The 27,014-nt window shown below is 22.4% G+C and overlaps 1 protein-coding gene across 3 annotated transcripts in view; it reads left to right on the forward strand.

Annotated features, from left to right (window-relative positions):
- The window catches only part of LOC129613396 (uncharacterized), a 93,240-nt gene that overhangs the window by 59,409 nt on the left and 6,817 nt on the right, over nucleotides 1-27,014 (forward strand). For all 3 annotated transcript variants that reach the window (XM_055527435.1, XM_055527434.1, XM_055527436.1), the window contains exons 3-5: nucleotides 22,718-23,020; nucleotides 23,176-23,460; nucleotides 26,220-27,008. In XM_055527435.1, the coding sequence (XP_055383410.1) occupies nucleotides 22,841-23,020; nucleotides 23,176-23,460; nucleotides 26,220-27,008 (1,254 nt within the window). In that variant the 5' untranslated portion in view covers nucleotides 22,718-22,840. The remainder of the gene's footprint in view (nucleotides 1-22,717; nucleotides 23,021-23,175; nucleotides 23,461-26,219; nucleotides 27,009-27,014) is intronic.

The following is a 27,014-nucleotide window of genomic DNA, read 5'->3' on the forward strand; positions in this document are numbered from 1 at the left end:
ATTTTTTATTAGTATAAGCCAACGCAATTGATGATTATGACGAGCTTGTATTAGAAATGTCAACGCAATTTAGCAACAATAAATGTCGCATGATAATGTCATATTACTGCCATAAAATGCTATAAAATTTAAAAAGAATCTTTTTGCTCTACTTCAACTCATAGATATATACAAAATAAAATAAAGTTGATTGTATCTTATGTTTTATTTTAAATTGACAAGTTTTCAAAGTTGTTATACTTAATGTTAGGTATAAACACAAATAAACTGTAGTGTGGGGCTCCTTTAAATTTTTGGATTTAGAATTTAAAATTAATCTTTCTGTGCGAATATATTTATGTACATATATAAATTTAGGCATGTAATAAAGAATAAAAACTTCTACATATGTGCGTACATACTATACGTATGTATATACTATGTGATATTGATAAGTGCACTGTACTCTTCATATCTTTGTATAAAATAAGTCTAACCAAAAAACCAAATAAATATCAACAAAATAAACCATCAAGTTTAAACAAATCAATCAATAATATCATATCTATCTACCTATACATATGTGTGTATGCTTAATGTACATATGTATGTGCATAATATTAATTATAAGCTTAAATTATAGATATACATATATAACTCCCTATATATATTTATTTGTGAATGCGTTTGTTAATCTCATACTCATATATATGCACATAATTATTATATAGAAGTAAGAAAAATTATATGTTTGCTATCTTAAAGAACTAAGAGAATATTACTCAGTGGTAAGTTTTTCTCTTGTATTTATTAATTCTATATGTGTTTATCTACATACATACATACATATACATGTAAATACATCTATTATAATAGAAATACTAGTTTATATGAAAATATCATGTTATTGGTACATAAATGTTTATATATGTATGTATGTACATAGATTTATTTATTTGGGTTTTTATGGTTGGCTACTAGTTTTTGAAGAAAAAAATAATTTCGTTTTTTATTATAGGGAGTTTTAAAACGAATAAAATTTTTATGACACGCACTAAGAATTCAATTGCAGCACTTTTCTAATGTGAGTAAAAATAAGTAAAAAAAAAAATAATTTTTTATGCGATACTTATAATATGCAATTTTTGTTTTATTTGTTGCAAATGTAAATGAAAAATTACAGTAATTTTATTTAATAATCATAATTTTTTTTTTTTGTGTTTTTAATTAATTGTCTGTCTGTTTATATTTTTCTGGTACGGTACAAATATAGTTTCACTTAATTTAATTGAATAGCATAAAATAATTTTTTTTTATAATGTTGCATATAGTTAGGCGCGCGATATTGCTATTTTTTTATTCAAACTTGATTTTATCTCATTTATTAAATAATTTCACTTAAATAATATGAATACCGCATTTTTTGCTCAATTTTAGTTTGACGTTTTGGTTTTTTAACTTCCGGCTAACATCGAGTCAGGTTCTGAGTTGTCAGAGCTCTGTTCATATCAAAAAAATTTTTAATTTGACAATTCTAATTTTAAAAACGAAAACAATAAACTTTATTCTGTCATTTAATACATATTTCAAATTTGAAATGTCAAAATTGAATAAATGAGTTATTTGAAAATTCAACACTCTTTTTTGAGAACGTAAAGCGAACTTAATCTCAACGATATGATCGTAAAGAACAACATGAATTTTTTTTGTCTGAGGTAAAAAACGAACTATGGAATCTGTTTTGACAGATCTAAATTTATTAAATTAAATTGTATATTAACGTTTCGGATATTTTATTAATTTTATTATTTCAATATTGGCAATTTTGTAATAATTTTATAATTTCAATTTTTCAATCTCTTCAAATTTAATTCGTCATAAAAAGCTTCACTTAAAAATTAAATTGCACAAAAAACAGATATGATTGACATTTAAAAACGCATTTCAAATTTGACAAACAAAAAAATGAATACGAATAATTGCGTATCACATTACGTGTCATTAATAAAATGAGTAATTGCAATTTTAAAATCAAACTTTTAATACGAGTAATAACACTCTTGCTCCAATGGTATAAAATATGTCATTAGAATTTTGTCCCCTTCTCTTATTTTTAATTCAAATTCTTTGTTTTTTGCTTTTTTGTGTGTATCATTTTGTTGTTCTACTGTAATTAAATGCAATTTAATGTTAATTTGTACACAGTTTTAATATTAATCTACTTAATAATTATTTGAACTGTAATTGAATTTGTAATATATTTATTAATAGTAAGACATGTAATAGTGTAATATTATACTGGTCATACAAAACTTTAATTAAATATATATATATATATATAACGTATATAGAATATTATATGGACATATATGTACATCTATAGTATTAAATGCATGTCCATACGTTTAATAAGATCAATTAAAAAATTTGTTCTTAAAAAAAAAAAATTGAAAAATATTTTTTGATTTACAATTTCCCAATTAAAATTTTAACAATTTGTTTTGTTGTTTTGACCTCAAAATAATGAAAATGAAAACTTTCAAAAATGTATTTTCTGAACTTATTTCAAATTTTCATATAAAATTAATAACTTGTTAGTATGCACTTACTTACTCTAAAGTTCGATTTTCTTTAAAAATTCGATAATTACTTTTTTTGACAAACAAAATTTAAATATTAAATTTCAGATAGTCTCCTTTTTGGTCAAGAAATTAACCTTCGAAATTCTTGTACTATTTGGCAACAATTCCTCCTTATTGCGGTTTGCAATGCGATTCGGTAACAACGAAAGACGTCTAATTTTATTGAATGCTCACAAGTTTGGATTTAGAGAATTCGAAAATTGAATTTAGAGAACTGAAGAATCTGAAAATTGAAAATAAATTTTGCATTATTCGATTTTAAAGTTGTGTGTGTTTATAAAAGTATGTTTGTATGTTTCTATGTACTCGTATTTCTTAAAAAAATTACCTAATGCAAATTACAATCGCCTCTTATTAATATATTTAAAACTTTTATTTATTTTAATATTTGAATAATGATTATTATTTAAAAATTAAACAAAAAAAATATAAATTAATTGACATATAGAATATAATGACATAAAATGAGTATTGTATATATCAATTATAAAATAATATGTTGTGAAATTTGTATAACAATTTTAAAATAAAATTTCGATTAATCGATTCTAATTATAGCGTATAATAAATATGCTAGTGGCATGATAATTATTGTTGTTGTATTGATGGGAGTATAGAAAAACTGTTGTAAGCGTGACAGCGTGCTGTGTCTTATTTTTTTTAATTTTGTTTTTTTTTTTTGTTTTTTATTTGGGGATATTAATCGCAGTTATGTTTTTATAATTTCACTTCCACCTGTGATACTCTAGATGATTTTTTTTTATTCTTTATTTTTTTATTTATTTTTTGGTAGGTTTCTTGTTTCTTTGCCCTTTCTTCTTATGCTTGAAATGATAATGACGGAAAATGAGCTGGAAAAAAAATAACCATAATTTTTTTTAAAATTTTTGCTTTTTCTTTTTCTCTTTCTAGTTTTCTATAGTTTTGCTCTTGTGATTATTTTTTTTTTTTGTTATATTTTGATTTTTATTCTTACGAGTAGTACAGTTTTGTTTGTTGCAATTCTTAAGGCTTGATTATTTTTTCTTTTATTTTCTTATTTTTTTTTTTTCTGGTTTTTTTTTGATGTTTCTTTTTTTATCTATTTGTACACATACGTGTATGTACATACATACATGCAGTGATAGTATACACTTAACTTTAAGTGGTAAACGTATGTTTTGAAGTTGTTGGCGCTTGATGGCGGAGCCGCTGCAGAAATGAATATCTTCTACTTTTATTTCTCTTTTTTTTTTAAATAGAATATTTAAAGAAGAAGTAAAGCGAAAGCGAAAATACTATTTTATTTAAAAAAAAAGAATACTACACTAAATATATATACGTATTTGTAGTAAAATAAAAAAAAAAAAAGAAAAAAAAAAAACAAGAGAGATAAGAGGTACTTCTGGTTTTGGCGGTTAATAATACCAGTTGTAAAATACTGATATATCTAGACCTAGAATAATTATGTTTATGTATTACACATGTATGTACATACAAGCATATAGCCATTAACTAGATTATATGTAAACTATACTTTTCTTCATAAAATACAACGTTCTCTTGTATAACTACTGTTATACATATACACTTTTAAGCTACATATGTACATAGCCTTATCAAATATGCTTATTCTTAAATAGAACTTATACATATATGCATGTTAAACCATACACATGTTTTGTATAGATCCTCGTATACTTGCAGAAGTATGAATGTGTGTATATACAAAAATGAGTAAATCTAGTGATAAAGTATAGTGGATTTTGTTGATTAGTTTTTTATAAAAATAAAAAAAAAAAGAAATTGCTTTTTATTATTTAAAAAAAAAAATTATCTATATTTAAAAAAAAAAACAAAATATATACATACATATATACATAGAAGCATATTTATAGCGTATATACATATAAATAGGTGCTCTTTTTCTTCTATTCGAGTCACTATAGTCAGAATATTACAAGAAGGTTATTAATACCACATTTTGATTGCCTTCTATATAGGTACAAATATATGTGCATATGGTTGTACTTATTCCTGTAAATTACAACTAGAAAACAAAAAAAAATAAAAAATAAAAGAGTTTGATAAAATGAAGATGAATATTTTATAATTAAAGTTTAAGTGTTTCACGAGCTACTGGTGATTATAATGTAGGTTTTTCTTTTGCCCTCTTCATACGTACATACATACATATATGGGCTCATAATGTTTATATGTATGTATAGATACGCATATATTTTTTTTTTGATTTAAATTTAATATTTAAAAGAAGTTTCTTTTCTTTTATAAGTTATTGAAGTCATAATAAATAAGTAGTTTCTGTATAATATGCAATAAAGATTTCGATACTATGAGATATGCAATACTAGATTACCATTTCTTTCACTTAATTTGAGTATACAAGTTCTTATGCTTATCTGTACAATTTTTTTTTTATAGTAATTATGTACATATAAGGACAAATAATAATTAGTTTTTGATATAAGTTTATAGAAGATTGATTGATAAGTAATAAAGGGATATAGGTATGAAAATTGTTATACCTATGTATCTGCCTTGCAAAATGTAAGTAATATTAAATCTCTTGTATCCCATAATAAAATTTAATTTTAAATCTTTTGCAAAAATGCAAAATAATGAGGAATTTTTTTAATATTTATTATACGATAAAATTAATAATATTATGTAATGAACTATTATTAAAATTTAAATTGTTAATTATATAAAAAAAAGGAGTGATTAAGTAGAAGAAGTTAAAAAAAAAAAATTCTTAAGGGCAGTAAATTATAAAGATTCGCACGGGGCCAAATGGGCCACACCTTGTATTCTATGCTCAAACGTCTCATACACTTCTAAGCAAAGACGTGAGCTGTGCCAGCTCACTCTCCACCATACTCGTCTTTTTCAAGTCGACGATAGAGAGACACTGAACACAATTTCACTCAAGTCTGGATGACCTAATTTGATCAGCCTCTCCCCTGCACTTTGAAGGGTGCAATAAAATTTTTTAGAGTCAGACATACTCAGACATCGATTCCATTAATCATCCATGAATCTCGTAATCTAGCCATCGACTATCCGCGGGATCGTCGTTTTCAGAACCAGACTCAATAAATGTACAGTCGTCGTCTCTCTGCGAGCAAGCTCATTATCCTTTTCATTTCTCTTAATAATGCCCGGATCGTTAACAATATCAACGTTAAACTGTATGTTTCGTAATTATTCGAGAAAAATATGTTCTATTAAGGGTAAATTTTTAACCTATAATATTTGAGTCTTAAACTTCAAAATAATAAAAGTTAAAATTAATATTAATAATTTTATAATTTTAATTACGATTTTTTATTTAAATTGAATTTTTGAAAAAAAAAAAAAAAAACAAAAAGCTTACTTATTTAAGAGCCTTCTTTTACAGAGTTACAGACAAGACTAACATAGAATTGAGAATAATAACAGAAAAGAAAAAGAGAAAGCAAAAAAAATTAAAAATCATAATTGAAACTTCTTATCTACTTTTTTTTTTTTTCTCAAACTCTATTGACACTATTGAGTTGTTCTCTCTTAACATTTTCATATCTACAGACTATAGGCACACATGTGTAATAGGGTGTGTATTGTGTTTTTTTGTTATTAAAATAGTGTGCTCATATGAAAATTTTCTTTTTGTGAAAATTAATGCGTTTATAACATTATATCCATAATCATATATATTTTATAATAAATTTTTGTTATACGAGTATACTTAAATATTTTGTAAAATAAAGTTTACAACAAAAAAAAAGATAGAAGATTCAAGAAAAATATACTTGATTAGTATAAATGGTTGTCTGAATAACATCATATAAATAAATGATATATGATTAAATTAATTCAAGAGTTTATACATACAAACATACACATATATATATATGTACATGTAAGTTTTTTACAATATTATGTAAGAGTATCTACAAAAAAAAAAAAAAATTAATATAATATGTAAAAAATAATTTATGTAAATCTGAAAAAAAAGGAAAATACTGAGTGTGTACCAAATATGTGCATACATATATAGTTATACATACATACATACATGTATTATTTAAGTACCTATTTAAATATATTATATAGTTGCATATAGGCAGGCTATAGTTTTACTGATTACAATAATAATGATGATGATGATTATGAAAAAAAAAAAATAAAGATTTTCGCAAGATTATTATAGTTATACGTTATGCATACAACTATACAACTATACAAACTTTTTCATAAGCAAAGCCTATTTATTTTGTTTTAATTTTTATTAATTATTATTTTTGTTTTTTTTTTTCTCATTATATAATTATTTTATTAATATGATGTTATTCACAATATTAAAATTTATATGAAAATTGTAATAAATGATGAGATAATAAGTAATTTTATTTGAATTTATGCTCATGAAATATTAACCTATATGTATGTGTGTTCTTTAACAATATTATGTACATACATATATGTATACCTTGCAATTATTCTTATTATAACCTTAAAATGCTCATTATATAATGAGTGGCATATAAAGTCATTTAAATAGATAATTGATTCTATGAATTTAAAAATTATTATTTTAGAACATAAAATTAATTAATAATTATGAAAATAAGCGTGGTAATATAAGACTGATCTTTTAGATTAAATGTTTTGTATAATAGTTTCTGATTGTATATTTAATATGTCATAAATATGATGTCGAAATGATAATGAAAATAATAGTGAAAGCTTATTCTAAAAGTTTAAATGTTAAGAAAATTAAAAAAAAAAACTTTTAATAGCACGCCGTAAATTAGGCAATTGTTTAATGAATTCAAGTACGTATGTGGATAAATATGTACATAAATAAAATAGATTTTCGATTTTTAATATTATTTGAAAATAAAAATAATATAGAATCTTCTTCGTTTTTTATAATAATATATTTAATAGTAAATATGAAAACACTACAATGAATTTAACAAAAAATGTATATAGTTTGTAAAATTCTCCGAACATAACTGTCATTATTTACTAAATTGTTTGTCAAAATGTAAAAATTAATTAATTACTCTATAGAATTTGGAAACAAAAATCGCTGATCCATTCAAAATTGGAATGAAAAATTGTAATCAAATTTCATTTCAAGATGTACATAATTTTAAAAAGAACCCAATTTAAAATCAATGAACTGATTAATAGTCGGCTAAGCAAATAACATTTTCGACAGATATAAAATTTTTTGGTACTGAGCTGTAAAAATTATTGAATTTTATCATATGAAATAAATTTGGCGCAAAACTAACAATGAAAACAAAATATTTTAAGAAAACAAATATCATACAGTCATTTTCGATGTCTTAAAGAGACAAGAATTTAGATATTAGATTATGGCAAATTATTATTAGATTATGGCAAATGAAACACATACACTGATCATGACTTGAATTGAATTTTTGCTAAACTGATTCAAGTTAATTCGATTACACTAGTTTTCAATAGCTATATTGTATTACAAACTCATTTTTCATGAAAATTAATTTTATTTTTCAAAATAAAATTTTCAATATATTTTAAAAAAGCTTAAAATTATGGTTATTTTAAAAAAACAAAAATTACTTTATAACCTATATTTTTATTATTCAAAATTCAAAATGCAATCAATTTAAAATAAGAAAATTTTGCTTGTTCTTGTTTTTCTCTATATTTTTTTTTTTTTTTTTTTTTTTTGGAACACACCAAACCTATGCTTTTCTGTACATGTATATATATTCAAAAATAAATATTAATCACAACTTTTAATATTTTATTATGTAATATAACGAAATATATATAGAAAAAATCTTTGGGTTCGAGTAGGTATTGTAAGTTTTAGTTAAGTAAGTTTTTATTAAGAAACTAACATGAAAAATTGTTAAAATGTTAAAATTTTTATGTTGTAATTGCAGAAATTCCGGTTTTTTTCATAAAAATAAACAATAAATACAAGTTGAAATAGCAAAATCGAATGAAAATTTAAAATAGCAAAAACAATAACAGCAATAATATGCAAGAACAACTGCAATAATATTGTATATATATATAGATATATGTACATACATAGATAAAATAAGAAAAATTAAAGAAAATTATCACGTATTTAGTGACTTTATTTTTTACATAAAAAAATATACTTGTGTACATACATGAATATGTACGTATGTACAAATATGTTTATAACTTGAAAATAACATTTGTATGTAATATATGTGTATATAAACTCTATATATGTTTAAATTACCTATAATTTTTTTTGCAGTGATCTATTGAGAGAATCGTGATTTTCTGTAAAATACATCTTAATAATTATTCATACATGTATAAGCTAATAAATGTACATATATTTAAAATTACATTTAAAAGCTTGATTTATATATAAATATATTATATGTATGTACATAGTTAATATAAAATGTATAAATATTATCAAATCATGTTTAATTTTGTTCTTGTTTTTTGTTTTTTTTTTTCTTCTCTTCATAAGCATTGAACTTAACCTATATTTTATTATTATTTATTTTGGTCTTGTTTTAAATACTCGTTTAACTTAATATTATAATAAATTTTTAATTTTATATATTTATATAATAATTATTTAATAATAATATAAATTTAATTCAATTTATTAAATTTAATTTAATTATGTAAAAAATTTGTTAAATTTTTGTTCATACCTTATTACAACTTACCAATTTAAATGTCAAACTTTTCAAAGCCGATGTTTTTCTGGTGGAATCGAATCGATATCGATATTATATTTCACTTAATTTAAAATTCGATTGTTTTACAAATTTCCTAAAAAGGTTGAATTCGATTTTCGAAAATTACCACATGATTGCCATTTGACCAATAGAGTAAAATATTCTTGCCATATGAAAGCATTTGCATGCTTTTTGATTGCAAAATGCTTAATTGTACGAGTATGTATGTATATAATTTTGCTAAATTAAAAAAAAAGTTAGCCGTATTTGCAATATTGGTATTTTACAGTACTTCCATATATTTAGTTATACCTTTTTTAGTAGATGTTATTGTAACGGTTGCTTGGAATAAATTTATGTTTATCAGTCTTTGCATTACAGATCATAAAGAAATGACACTTTTTCTACCCAGTTGCAACTTTTATAATAGAGCCTCCAGTAATTAATTGGTTCGTTAGCTCGTCTCACAAATTACTCTTTTGCACTATTGTTATTTTCTATAAAAGAACAGCAAATTCTACAATAAGTAAAGCGTCACATAGCACTTATGTATAGAAAATGGAATTTTTTTGTAGTAAAATTATTGTTAAAATAATAATCGAATCGAAATATTATTAATGATAATTTTTCTATTTTAAATTACTCATAAAATTTGAAAATTTCTCTTTTTATCCATTCCACATTTTGTACAATTTTATTCAATTTTAAATTTTTCAGTTCTATTATAATTTTCGACCTTGAAATTTCATTTTTACAATATTTTCATTACAATAATACAAGTACATATACAAATAGATATTATATATAATGATTAAAAACTAACCTCCATCAATGCATTCAATTATTTTATCATGAATTTCAATTAGCCTTTCAATATTTCACTATTAAAAATTATCTAGGATCATCACCATTCTTAGTAAAAATTAATATCATTTTCTATACCTAAATACGTGAGTTTTCTATAATTCTCTTTATTTATTCTTACTTTCAATTGAAATTTATATTTGTATGAAAATATACATATAAAAAATCGATTATTATAATAATATTAAAGATAATCGATTTTCATATATAAAATATTCTAGTATATTCACGGTTCTGGATCAAAAGAATTTTGTGAATTATCAATTATTTCATTTATATTTTTTTTATACATACATACGTTAATATTATAATCTTCTTCTATTTTCTAAAGGTACATTGTATATACGAACTGTTATACATATTATATACAACAAGGATATTATTGTGAATAACATTAGTAAATGAATAAAATTGAAAAATGATCATAAGGAGCCGCAATAGATTACACTTTAGTTCAAATTTATGATAAAAATCGAAATACTTACATGCATATATGTATGTACATGTATATTGAAAAATAGACGATTAAATTTGTGATTTATTGAGTTGTATAACACTATGGTATACTTAGCATGTATGTATGTATTTATTTTTATGGTCGTATTTATATTTTTATTATGTATTTTAAGCGGCAAAACTGAAAGAAGCAATGCTAAGAATTTAATAATACATATAACCGCATTTTGGCAAATCTACTTCGAAAATTCCCTTTTCAATGTGCATGATAGTTGGAAAGTTGATTAAATATCTAACGAGTTACGGCGAATTCATTTCATTTTTCAAATTCATAAGAAATGAGTTGAAAACTTGGTATTTCCTTAAAAAAATAAATGAATCAGAATATTTAGATTTAAAATTAAAATTGAATTAATAACATTTTTGATAGCAATAACAAAAACTACATTGGTATGAAATTATTTAATTATAGGTAGAAATTTATTATTAAAACAAAAATACACGATTTCATTATTAATTTTATTTGTAAGGGTTAATAATAATGAAATACAAATAAACCCTTAAATATATTACATATTTCCATATTTATGTATGTATGTATGTTCATGTATGATATTTTTATTTATAATTTTATATTTACGCCTTAATTTTCTTTTTTTGAGTGTAATAAAACTTTGTCAATCTGTTTTTTTCCTCAACACTGAAATCTGTCATTTGGGTTTAAAAATTTCCCTTTTTGTTCAGTCTGCTATGTGAAGAATTTTGACATTATACTTATAGAACCTCAGCAATGATACAATCATATGTTAGCCGGATTTTGTAGTAATGCAGTAATAATGGTGCGATTTCAATTATTCAACGAAAGTATTTTTCGATTTTTATTTTATCAAATTTTTTTTCTAAATAAAATTTTTTAGCAAAATATTTAAATTTTAAAATATATGTATATTGCATCTATTCCACATACATATATATGTATATATATGTATATTTTGTGCATACATAAATTCATGATTACATAATATATATGTAAATAGGTACGTTTCGTGCAAATTTACAAGTAAAAATATTCATGAGCAAATTTTATGTACATTCATTTTAGCGTAATTCCGGAGTAAAACTGGTTTTTTTTATTAAATGAAAACGATGTCAAGCTTTGAGAATAACTGAATTATAGTACATGTGTATATATGTTTGTATATATCGTATCTACATAATATAAAAGTATGGTACATTCAATAAGTATAATTGCAAGTGAATTTACGATAGATAGACGATCAAAATCCAGTTAATTATTATTTATAATCACGTATTCATATTTATGTATGTATGTTTGCAAATACGTAAGGAAGGAAAGGAGAAATAGCATATAATAGCAAAAAAAAATAAATAAACAAATAAAAAAAAAAACACCATAATTGCATGATGAACGAACAAAAATCCACCACGCATTTCGAAAATTACAAAAAAGAAGAAAACAAAAAATTAAAACGATTTTTTTTTTCGTTTCGTTTTCAACTCAAGATTTAAGGAAAAAAAAAAGCAATAGCAAAGAAACAACTTTGACTCTCGTTGATATTTTTTACGCGTCAATTTTATGCACTTTTGAATTTTTTCCTTTTCCTTTTTTTTTTTATTGAAAACTCGTTAAATGAAATTATCCTATATATACGAACGGGCTATACTTAAAAAATTTTTTTTTACTTCTTGCATTTTTCTTTTTGTTCTTATTATTTTCATGTATACTGATATATGTACATATACATATATACTTATGTATATGTATGTATAAATATGTACTTCACTGTAAATTTTATACTGTGAGCATGCAAAAATATTTGAACCTCTCTTCTACTCTTCTAACAATGAAAGAATGAGACGAACAATAAAATTAAAGTGCAAATTTAAAAAAAAAAAAAGAGAAAAAAGCAAGAAATGTTTTTGTAAGTTAAAAAAAAAAAAAAAAAAAAAATAAGAAAATTTTTCGCAATTTCACAATTTGAAATAAAGTTGCCAGTAAGAAAAATTTTAATCAAGTCAATATTAATTGTGAGTAAATATGGCGAACTCGCTAGTCAGAATATATGTATGTGTGTATAGAATGTATAAGATAATGTGATTAGGTTTTTATAGGTTGAATTATACTGTACATACATATATACTTATGTATGTATATATTAGGGTTCAATGACTGTATTTAATCCTATTTTTGATTCAACGTTATCATTTATTAATGTAATCAATTCATTTCTTTGATTAGAAATAACAATGATAAAATGACGCTTATAATTTAATTGTCATTGAATACAAGTTTACAAAATGAATAATTTGCGCGGAATTTGTAACATTTTAATCATACAAACAAATAAATGCATAGTACATACCCATGTACATATGTATGTATGTATAAGTATGTATTAAGAAAATTTATTTAGATAAGTAATAGTAATTTTGAATCTCACTTTACTAATTACATACATATGTACATACATATAGGTATGTTTATGAATTTGTATAAATGCCATTATGAAAGTGAGAAAAATATTTTTCATAAGTACCTACATATCTTACTTATGTATTCAAAAAATATGCAAAATTCACTCATTAATCGGTTCACTTTAATTTTGTTGAAATATGACATATTTGTACATACATACATACATATCTACACATATCGTAATTTGAAATTTACTCGAAAAGGTTAAATCTAAAATGAGGTATAGAATGAGGTTATTAATAAATTGCATTTTGATATATTTTACATACATACTCATGTAAGTATGTAGCAATTTTTTAAAGCATAATGGTCACATTTTTTAAATATTTATTAATTTTATGTAAGAATTCAAAATTACTATGTATGAATCTGTGTACATTGAAATTAAATTCGAATTCCCTGACAGAATGCATATGTAGGTATACCATTTATTAATTTAATTTTATGTTTCTGCACGAATATATGTATGTATTTGTATGCATATGTATATGTATGTACATGTGCGTATATGAAAGTACATAATAACATTTATTATGTACATATGTTTCCTTACGGAAAGGTAATTAAATTATAATGCAGTGTGTGGGGCAATTATGTACATACACACATGTATGTGGAAAAATTATTTCTCTTAAAGTATTTTGAACTTTTTTAAAGAAAAACAAATATATGTATGTATGTACATTATGCATGAATGTATGTACATACATACATAACTGTTGTATAACACAAAACTAAATTTTTCTCTTTTCTCTTTTTGTTTTTTTTTTTCTAAACAAGTGAAAATTACACAAATTATTAATCCTTATAAATGACTAAGTCATTATAATTTGAGGTTTTTTTTTTAATTTTTCTTCCTGAAAACGAGAAGGAGAAAAACATTTTTCAAAATTTTTTTTTTTGTAGGTAAAGTATATACTACATTCATGTACAAATGTACATACATATGTACATATAATAAATAAACTTGTCAGAACACTTAAAATATCAGTGATGATTGAGATTAATGCATTGTTTACATTATTACGTGTAAATTCAACGCATAAAAATAATAAATATAAGCATGTACCTACATACAATTATATGTACATATGTGTGTATGGATATAAATGAATAATATTCATTTTAGTTGAAATACTTATAATGTATGAAAGAAAGAAAAGTAAAATAATTGCAATAAAAAATTGTAATAAAGCCAAAGTGAAAATGTAATAAAATAAATGACGTTTATTATTTAATATGTTTATTTGATTGTTTCGCGCCATTTTACTTTGCTACTGTATGTGATTTTGCCTTTGTTGTTTGTATTGCGCTTAGTTAATGTCATTCTTATACGGTAAATTAGTTCAGAATTCATAATATTGATAGAGTAGTAGAGAATGTTCTTCCAAAAAATATTTTTTTAGTTTTACACAATTTGCTTTATATGTGCGTATGTATGTATGTACATGTATAAATGCTATAGATGGTCAATTAATATCCTATTCGTTTATTACTCCGAAAATCAAAAATTTGATTGAGCTTTTATGTTTCATACATTATAACAAATTTTAATTCGTATAGTTGTGGTTTTAGCTTTTTATAATATATTATCAAATACATAAGGTAACTTATAAGTTACATGCATCCAAAGTTTACCAATTTTCTATTACTGTCAAATATCAAGGTACCTGCTAGTGAAGGAGCAGTTTCGTCTGAGAAAAATTTAATTGAACATAGTAATGGATGGCACTATGAGAGTTTTTCATAACGTTTCGCAATAAAAAGAGCCTGTACCAAGTCCACTTGCGGAATATTTACTCGCATTTATAGGTGGAGCTAAATTCAATAATATTAGACTTGTGTTCAAATTTAATTTTGAATTTTTCTTCATTTTAAATGAAGCTGATTATAGAATATCATTAGTCACATCTGTTCACCTTACACTAGTATTCTAGACATCACGTCGCACAAAATTTACCAGAATAAACTTTAATATCAATAAATTATTTCAAGCACTCTAATTCATTGAAGAAATATTAATTTTATTTATTTTTTATTTATTTTTGATAACTGTCCATTGTGATTCATTTTTAATCGTTTCTGCTTCTTGTTGCTCTTTTTTTTTAATATATTGTTCAGGTCGTTGTTGAGCTCAAGTACTTTACTTTTATTATTTTATACACTTGTTTCAACCACTTATAAATCAAGTATAATTCACTTATTACGTTATCAAATGTTTTATTATAATTTTTTCTTTTTTCGTAAAATTAATAAATTTTGAATTTTAATCTTAAAGTAATTGCTTTTTTTATATAATAAAATGTAGGTTAAAACTGTTTAGTTGTCATAAAAAATATGAATATGCTTTGCATATACATAAATGTGTAGATGTATGTATGTGTATTATAACAGAGTGAAGGAGTCTCAGTGGTGCTCCCGTAGTTGTCTTATAGAATGAATCTATGAAGATTTGATATTGTAGATTGCAGATTGGGAGAAATGTCCTCTCACCATATTGTGGTGAAAGGACATTTCTCCCTGGGCCACTGTGACCACTGAGGCCATTTGTGACTTAATGTAGTCTCCTATGCTCCCTCCTATACAGTATTTCTGTTCCAAGTATAAAGTTGAAAATACTCTCAACGGAATTGGATAGTAGTTCACGAATACTTTAGAAACTTTCTCTAAAACAATTGCGACGCCGGAAAACCAGTGTCAGTTTCATCGTGACGGCAGTTTCATCACTGTTCCCACAAAATTAAAATCTAAAAAGGAAATTCAATTTAATCAGTTTATATAAATGATATTTAATTGGATGGGTGTACAATAAGCTAACTCGGGGAATGTAATAAATACTAATAAACTCACTTGAATCAAGTACGTATTATTTTTTGTAGTTTCGGACTTGTTCTATCACACTACTTTTCATTGACTATACGAATTAATTGCAGACAGTCTATGGGTACATATTTAAATAAATATTTGTGACAAATTAAATTTGTGGTAGCAAGTAAACCTTATACCCAAGTCTAATTTTGCGGTTTTTAAATTTAATTTTAAAATTCGAAATGTCTACATAAATTAATATGACAAAAGCTACAATTTCTTTTAAATTGGAATTCAAAATTTCTAAATTTAATTTACTCAAAATTCGATTTAGCAAGTTTTCCCTCGAAATCACAGGATTGTTATAAGTACAAAATTAAAATATAAAGAAAAAAAAAAAATTCTGAATAATTTCTTTATCGAAAATAGAACGTATTTTTTATTTTAATTCTGTTACATATCGTATACAATAACGCGTATATAAGCACTTAGGCTAAATTGAATCAAAATATAATTAAAAAAACCACAAAAGAAAAAAAACAACAAAAACGAATTGTAAACAATTTATAAATTAAATAAAAGTTTTCAACTTCCTTCCAATATTCAAGTTCTATTTTATAGTACAACACACTTTAAAATAGAATCAAAAAAGAAAAATGAACAGCACATGACACAATCTTCTACTGATATAAATTATGTATAAATTTTAAGTCTTTCTATATTTACGGGAACGCAAACATAAAAAAAAAGATTGCAGATAAATTCATCATAAACGTTTTTTTTTTTATAATTTGATCGATTTTGCTGATACTGTGGTGTATTTCAAGTTCATCAAAATATAACAATAAAATTTATTTTATAATAATTATTATGAAAAAAAGCAAAAATAAAAAAAAAATAGAAATTAAATAAAAAAGAAGACAAAAATCAATTGACTGTCCTACTTAATTCTAGGATACGAGTATTTTCATTCTAAAAAAACAATTCAAAAAATACGTGATAATAATTATTAATTAAAAATGGACAGTAAATCATACAACACACAGTGTTGTGGAAATATTCCTTGATAAAATTCCTTGATTTATACTGCTATAAAAGGAGCATGAAATTTAACATTAAATAATGTATGTTGCTCTTTTATATATTAAATTGCCCATTCACAATTTAAAAGTAATTTGCCAATATGTCTTATTATATTATTTCATTTCATATTGCATGTATATATGAATGTTCTATATTATTATTATCATCAATCAATGAACAATAAATTTTGAATCATTGATTCATTGAATGTCCACTAGTCTCTAGATATCATTCTTCTCAATCGATTTATTAATTAAGTTATATTATTTGAATTCGAGTATCAGAGTGTCGATTATATCAAGGTTGTATGTGTACGTAAATGTGTATATACAAACATGTTTATTATAGATAATTTGAATATGTTTATATTTAATATTATTTAAACTAAACTAATTTCTTGGTTTTAATTATTTTTTTGTACATAGTGCAGAATTAAAAATTTTTAAAAATATGGGTTTTAATTAAATTTTTGTGTTTGTCTTTTGAAATTAATAATTTATACAATTCGGATGCTTTCGGCTTATTCAAAATGATCGTCATCCACCGCGTCAAATGACGGTAACAATTTATTTTATAGTTGCAATTGTCATATGTTTAATTGATTTTCATTTAATTTTAGTTAACGCAACTTGTTTCGAAAACTTGCTAAGTAGATGTTTATATGTATTCGGTGATAATCTTCTTTTAATAAAAATGAAAAACTTAAAACTTAACTGTTGTAACAGCAAAGTAAGAAAAACTCTTAAATTGTCTTTCATTCATTTGCAATCATTTTGCAACTATAAAAATACATTTTAAGACTCAATTAAATTGTAAAAGAGAAAAATTGGTAGTCATCAAAAGAGATATTTTATAATGTTATAAGTAGGGGTATTCAGAATTTAAAATACAATTCTTAAGAAAAATTTCCTTTAACAATAGCAAAATTGAAAAAAAAAAAACTAATTTGCATGCAAAAAGTGATTTTAATTTGAAAATTAATATTCCACTTTAATTCAATCTAAATTCAATATTATTAATGTTAACTTTTAAGAAATTCATTTGAAATTGTTAAATTTTTTCATTTCCAAAATTGTAATGATTAAATGAAATTAATATAATTGTAATATGTAAAATTAGTAAATAATTATGACACATGACATTAGTATTGTCATTTTAATATTGGTAAAAATAAATTATCATTTTGAATTACAATTGGAATTATGTAGTGTTTACACGGTGAACAATTTACACTATAAATTAAATATTCTGAAAAAAATATGTTTGTACATACATATAAGTATGTATGAGAAAACTTGAATTAACCATTATAAACTTAGAATTAATATTCTTAAACCATTCTTATTAATTTTAATTTTCTTTTCATATTATATGCTATATAATATGGTAAAGAGCGTGTCAAAACATGTTTTATCGTCGTTCAACTAAAATCGAGCGATGTTTTTAATTTTTTTTTTTATGTTGTTTTCATCACAACATAATATTTTCAAGTACATATACATATTATGTATGTACATACATACTTACATATGTATATATGTGTATGGATTTATTAATTTTAATTAAAGGGTTAAAAAAAAATGTTATCAGTTATAGAAAACGGTGTAGGTACGATTTCTTTTCTCTTTTATACATGCCAACATACATTCATGCATACATAAAAACATAAAATTTGTATGCATACAATAACGTCAACAACATAAATATAAAAAGAATAATACACCACACGTCCTTTTAGCGGGATCTTTATAAATTCGAGATACGTACGTATTTATATGTGTGTATGTATGTATGTATGCATGGAAGTGTATATTTTATTATATTCGTGCTTTTTAATTGAGATAAATTGAAGTTTTTGATTTTATTTTCTTATTATTATACAGTATAACAAATTTAAAAGAAATATGTATAACTTTGTCACTTATTATATTTTTTAGAAGCGGGATGTTTTTAGCAATTCATACAAATTTCAACTGAATAAGAATTTTCATTTCATTGTACTTTAATTCGGCTTTTGTTAAAACTTATACGAAGCTAAATTTCCGTGGCATGTTAACATTTTTGACATCCGGAGTTAACGCGTTTAAAACATTTTCTTTCTTACAAGGGGGGGTTCTATTTTTAAATTTTGGAAAAATATATTGAAATGAATGTAAAATGATGTAAAGCTCATGAAAAGTGTGTGCTTAATTTTTTTTTCTTATGATGGTTTCTTAAAATCGGATTATACTGTATTCGATAATGTTGTATGACGTATGTATGTATAAAATTCAAAACAGATTTATGTTATTTTATTGGGATACAGGGCAGAACATGACCATATTATATATGCATATACATACATTAATATGTATAAACAAAGATATAATAAATATTTATAAGCAAATGTATATATGTGCATACATATATTATGAACATATTTGGTGCAAGTATTGAAAACATAAAAAATGCATCAGGTGTTTTCTCTCAAATTAAATGCTCTCAAATTAAATGTATAGTATAACAAACATAACATGTATGGGAGAAAAAAAAGGGATATTTACAAATACAAAAAAAAAAAAAGAAAACGAAATGTGGGAATTTTTTTCAGGACATGCTTAGGACATGTTTTAACTTGATTTTTGTTTAATATGATTTAAAGGAATCAACGAATGTGATGTTAAAAATTGGTAAAGAAAATTGATGTTGGTACTCACGACTTTTTTTTTTGTACCAGTTACATGCGATATGCAATGTTTTTTTTTTTTGTTTTATTATTAAAATTAAAATATGATGCAATTGGAAAATGAATTAAAGTTAAAAGCTTGAAATTACATATACTCGTATGCACATACAAAGGTACCTTTATAATTGTATATTATTCATATGTACATACATAATGTATACATAATATTTTATACCCGTACTTATAAAATAATCGCAATTGCAAAAAGACAAAAACGAATAAAATTTTCACGTTTATACAGGAAAATAATTAGGATTTGAATTAAATATACCTAATATCGAGTATCGATTTTCTATGTACACATGTACATTCATATATGTATTTTATGCTACTTGTTGATTCTTATTGTTTTGCTTGTTTTTTTTTGTTTTAGAATTAAGATCTCTCTCAGCAATGTGCTACTGTATTCTGTTTGTTATTGAAAAATAAAAATAAAAATAAGTAAAAATTAATTTCGAACACATAAATACGTATGTATGTATATCTAAATGCAAATTATTTAATATATATATATACATTTGTACATATGTACAAATATGTAGTAATATAAAAAATTCACAGTTTTCATCATAACTCATAAATTATTTTAAGATTAGTTTTAATAGTGACGTTATAGCAGTAAAACAAATACAACACTTAAGTTATGTAAGTTAAAAAAAACAAAATTATTAAATTATAAGAGAATAATTGTAAAAGAGTAGATTTTTAATTACAAATAATTAATTTTGAATAAATTAATTTGAGAGAGTAAACAATTCTACCGTGAAAATTATTTTAGGCATTTTAAGGAACATGAAAGCCATTTTAAGGAACGTGAAACCTAATATACAATAAAATAAAAAAAATTGCATATACTAGGGCGAAAATAAGTAAAATAAAGGTTTTCAATATAAAATCAAATTATTTATTTAAAAATTAAAACAAAGAAATTCAAAAATTAATTCATATAAAAATAAAAAATGAGTTTTAAATTTATGAATTTTTGATATTTAATTCAAATGATCAAAATTTTATTAATAAAGGCAATCACTTCCATTTTGTCATTGCGACTTAATTTATTTTTTAAATTTTCTATTTTATCTTATGTGTATATATATGTATCTAAGTAGTTTTATATTTTTGCAAAGTGTTAAAGTGTTAATCAGGTGATTTCCGTTTTTTAGGAATATTAATTTCGTTATTATCGCAATATTCTTTGTCGAATATAAACAAAAAGAATCCCCTTTATCTATATAGTTAGTGTCGCAAGAAACACAAAATTAAAACCACAACAAAATAAAAAATTTTAATAATACAATGGTTTTTTTTTTTCTATTTGTCATTATCTTTGTTTTACCTCTTATCATTAAATGACCAATCATCAACAAATTTATTAATATACCGTTATTTTAATATTTATATACATATATAAAATTTTACAATTTAATAATAAATTCTCTGTATACAGTTACTATAAGTAGATTAAGTATAAAGAACAATATACTTATAAGTATGATTAAGTAGATTAAGTATAAAGGGGTAGGTTATACATGTTCATAGAATTCGAATTTCGAAAAATATTTTATTTCGATAATTATTTTATTATATTTTGAATAACAATTTTTGAGTACTTATTTCTTGGATAAGTTACTAAAGAAATTGTATTTTTTGAATTATGTCACTGTTACAATAAATATGTTTTCTTATGACAATCATTCTAAAATTTGCTAATGGCTAAGAGAATCCGAATAAATTTGCTAAATTCACCAAATTCTGGAATGAATTTGCTAAATTCACCAAATTCATTCGGATTCTTTTAGCCATTAAATTCTGCTATAACATTATATTACGTAGACATTTATATACGTCTTACAATCCGGATTGAAATATTAATTGAAATGTTAAGAGAACTTGTTAAGTTACTGTTGCCATGTTGTAACTTGTTAACAATTTAATTTCCATTAAAAATTACAGGCGCATGTCTATGTGTGTTAATGCTAAAATAATAAATCATAATTTTAATGATCATAAAATAAATAAGTGAGAAAATTTTTTCGGAAAAATAAAATTGTTTTTTTTTTTTTTTTTTAAATCTACCCTATATAACTATAAACCTAATATTTTTAAGATTTAAATTTTGAAAATTTATAAGCTTTTTGTATGTACGTTAAAATTTGCTTATCAATGAATTTTCAAATTCAATCTTGTTTGTTTTTGTTTTGATACGGTCATATACGGAATATTTTGTAGGTGAAAAAAAAAATTTTTTTTTTCATATTAAATATGTAAACAAAGTGAAATTTTATTTACTCTCCTAAATCTCAATCACAAATCGTAAAATTTTTATTTACCATACATTATTTTTTACTCTCTTATTCTTCAATATAATTTCCCATAATAATCTTACAAAATACATCAAATACAAATATAATATTATTAATATTGTTAAAATTTTTAAAATTTGATTTTTTTTTCTTATCTTCTTCCTTTATAATAATATAAATTTGATATTAGGAAGGTATACAATAAAATACTCAATTTTTACTCACCTTAAAATTGAATTTATTTTATTATTGAAGTTTGTTATTACTCTCTCTCTCTCTCTTGATTTTGATTTCTCTTTGTTTTTTTTTTTGTGTTTTGTGGAGAAAATGATTAGATATTCACTTGCAGTTATAAAAATATCTTAATCATTATTAAAGAGTCGATACAAAGGAAAGGAAAGAAAGTCAAATTTTGCTTTATCAAATTAAGACATGTTCCTTATTTTTGATTCCTTTAAGAATTATCTATTTACATTATGTAAGTACATACGTAAAATAATATTAAATAAATGGTAATTTTTGTCATTTATATATTCATATATTTTAATTTTTTTTTTTACATTATTTTACATAAAATAAATTTTAATTTATTCCCTTTTTTTTTCAATTATTTTATATTTGTTTTTTTTTTTTTATATTTTCAGTTCTCAATTGAATTTTTAATAAAGTTCACATTAAATACGGAGATTGGAATAATCCAATCAATTCATACAAACATACATATATACATTTATTAATTGCAAAAGAAAAATAAATTAAAATTCAAAATGAGTTTTAATAATCATAGTAGAAGTAACAGTGATTGCGACATGCTGTCGTACAAGGAAATTTTACCAATATTTTTAGAAGATTTTCTACGTGATTTTTCATTTAACGATATTTATTTTCATCTATTAAATTGCGATATATTTACACAAGAAGAATTAAATAGAATAAAAACATTACAGGTGAGTTTTTAAATGAAATTCAAGAAAAAAATTTCAAAAAAAAAAAAAATAAAATAATAAAAATAAATTAAATTTATTATTGTATTGTTAAAATAAATGTAATAATAAAATTTTATTAATTTTAAAAAAATTTTTTTCTATTTCTAATATTTTAGGATAGTCAATTGTGGTCAATACAAGAATTAGAATCAATTTCATATCAGGAATTTGAATCACGACAAACATTATTAATGTTTACAATAGTTATTGATAAAAGAGATGATATTATAAGAAGATTTTTAGATATATTAAAAAAAGATTATTCATGGTTAACTAAAAAAGTATTAAATGCATATAAAATAATTGAAAATAAAGATCATTTACAATATTTATCAGCTGTATATGAATTACGTACAACATTTCCAAAACATTATGATTTTAATGTTCGACGTTTAAAATATGTAAGTATACATTATTTATAATATATAAATATAAATTAAATATTGTAAATATTTATAGTATATAAAATATAAATTAATTTAGTAAAGAAATGCAAATTAAATTTAATTAAAAATATACGTGAAAAATAAATTTAAAAGTAAAGAAGGCAGATATTAAAGCAAGGGTGATTTTCAGTAAAATGAAATTTTTTAATGTATATAATTAATTTACTAACTGAATTTATTTAATTTTTTGTCCTGATTTTTAAATTCAATTAAGTGAATATCGAATTTATACAGCAGTATTCATTAAAAAATTATATGTAGGGTTATTTACATTTATTTTATTTTTTTTTTGTATTTACTGTCTGAATTCGATTTATATTAATACCCCAATTTTAAATAGCAATAAAGTAAATTATTAAAATTTAAATTATTTTATAAAATATTTGCATAATTTATTTTGCACAAATATAGTTATTTTCATGTGAAATTTTATTACAAATTAATTAAATTAATTACAATTGATTAAAATTTTAAAGGATATATATATATATATACAATAATTACTGGGTATTTATTTTAAAAATTGTATGAATGAAAATTTTGTTTAGTAATTGCATTGTTATTAAATTTACTTGCATATCGCGCTTGTTAAAATTTAAAAAAATATTCTTTACAAACATTATTTTATTAATTTATTATTATAATTTAAAGAAAATGATTCATTAATAAGACGACGAGTATTTTTAATTTTTAAGATTAGATTTCTTAGTCATTTATTTCGAGAAATGAATTATCAATTATTGATATATATCTCGTATTACGGTACGGTATAAATAATAATATAATAAAATCGTAATTTCACTTATAAATATATGAGACAATTGTGCTGTCATTGAAAATAATTTTTTTTTTTTTCAAATATTTGGATGTAAGGCTAATTTTATTTATAAGATATAAGGAATACTTATGCAATAAAACATAATTGACATGCTATTTAAAGTGAAAATTAGTTCAAATCTGTTTTCTTAAGTTCAAATTTAAAATGCTATTTATTTAAGGTCATAAAATATTATATAATGAATTAGATATTAGCAAGGTTATTTCTAAAAATTAACAAGAAAAAATGTATATACATACTTATATCCACTTAAAATAAATATCAAAATAAACAAAAAGAAAATCTGATTTAAAGAAAATTAATGAATAATGGCATCAATTTCATTTTAAAATTTTTGGGTTGACAGAATTTCAATATATAGAAGTAAATAAATTTTATAAAAAAAAACTTGTATGTCACATTGTGTATTAAATTAATAGTTATTTTTTATTCTATATGATCACTACACTACGAGTATATCACAATTAATGACGCGTTTTTTTATTTATTAAATAAATTTAAATAAAAATTACATACTTATATATTGTTTTACATCATGTTATAATACGCTATATATATGCATATACATATGCACATACTACATATACATATGTCTATAAATAAATTTAAATTTTATAGATATTGTTCTAATTTTTTCTTTTGTATAACAGTATGTAATATAAAATTTGTGATATTATAAAAAAAAAAAATATTACATGATATTCTTCTTAAAATAGAATAATGTACATAAGTATGTACTTATAAAACAGGACAATGGTGACCTTGATTTGCGTGTAATTTTTAATAATTTTAAACAAAAAATGAACACACTCACATAGAATGGTTACAATTAATTAAAACAAAACAAACAAAAAAAAAAGATAAGAAAATTACGATAACATTTAAGTAGATCAATTTGTATCACAGGCTTGCTTGCGTTGCGGTTACGAAATAATTAAAAATTTATTACAAACTAAAATTTAAATAATGCGCATTTTTTTATTAGAACAATAAAAAAACAATAATTATTGTTTTATTGAACGTTAAACTGGCAGAAATCTGGTGATTATTAAAAAAAAAAAAAAGTAAAAAGAATTTTCAATCGAATCAGAAATTATTTGATATTTAAAATAAATTGATATTTAAAATTGAACAAAGAAATTTTTTTTTTAAAAATTTAATTGTGTGCAAAAAGACAATTCGGAACAAAATTATAATATTGTATGGTTTATTTTAAAAATATAGTAAGTCAAGTAAAAATTAAATATTGCTGCGTTTGCGTTTAAAGTAACTAAAAAAATCATTTATCTATGGTTATATACTTTGTAGTATATTTGTTTTTCTATCCAACAACATTAGTCCGTAACATCCGTTTTGCGAATGTAATTGCAAAGTTTGCACATAATATGAAGTACTTGCTTATAAAACAGTTTTGCTTTTTTGTAAAAATAATGCATTGCTTAGATTTTGCATTTTGGATTATAATTATAAACTCTTATTGGGCGTCATCAATTTATTAATGTCACATAATTTCTTTTTGACAATTTTATTCTTTAAAATTTTTTGTAGAAGAGTAACTTTTTTGTTAATTCAAACCAAATGCACAAGCTCCAAAAATTTATTTGTGCTATTAAATATATTTTTGCTTCTACAAAGTGTAAACTTTACAACTTGTATCGTATGATAAAAATATTCGGTTTGCAACCTGGATTATGTGATATGACATTGCTAGTTTAAATTTTTCAATTTAGAAAGTTAGGAAATTCAATTCTAATTTTTGACATTATCATTGTTTTGGTAAAAAAGTTGTTTGAAAATTGTAGTTTTAAGAGATAATTTGTATTTACATTTAATAAAAATAAAATTATAATAATTTTTTTTCCTTTTTCTTTTACAGTATTGCACTATACGAAATCATTTAAGAGAATTAAAACCTAAAAATTATTTAACAATTTATGGTGAATTAGGTTTTGGTAAAAAATGGTTAGCATTAGATGCATGTTGTGATTTTGCAACAATGAAAAAATTTGGTTTCAAAGTATATTGGATTGATGTACATAATTGTAATAGTCGTGAAAGAGATTTAGAAAAATTACAACAATTAAAAATATTATTAGGTGAATGTAATTTTCGTAAAAAATCTGGTGATTATGAAGGTATCGATAATAAAATATTGGAATTACAACAAGAATTACGTGCAATATTAAGACAAACAGAATATAAAAATTGTTTATTAATATTAGCTGATGTACAAAATCGTAAAACATTAGAAACATTTGATTTAAGATGTAAAATTTTAATAACAACACGTAATAAAAAATTAAAAGATTATATGCCAACATCATTAAATAAAGTAATACATATACAAGATGGTTTAACAAAATTTGAATATTTAAATATGTTTGAAAAAATTTTAATGAAATCAAAAAAATTTTTTCCTGATAATTCAACGGATTTATATGATTATAGTAAAGGTCATCCATTTTTATTAAATATGATTGCAAAAAATTTAAAACAGCAAATAAGTGATGAATGGTCACCATGGATTAGAAATTTAGAGAAATTTAAAATTGATGATAAAATTGCTAGTACAATACAATTATCATTAAATGTATTAAATAATGATGAAATGAATTTATTTAAAACATTAACAATATTTCATCATTCTGTTAAAATACCAGTTAAGGTAAAA

The sequence above is a fragment of the Condylostylus longicornis genome, unplaced genomic scaffold (assembly GCF_029603195.1).
Source record: "Condylostylus longicornis isolate FDR11 unplaced genomic scaffold, ASM2960319v2 ptg000083l, whole genome shotgun sequence".
Classification (NCBI taxonomy): domain Eukaryota; kingdom Metazoa; phylum Arthropoda; class Insecta; order Diptera; family Dolichopodidae; genus Condylostylus; species Condylostylus longicornis.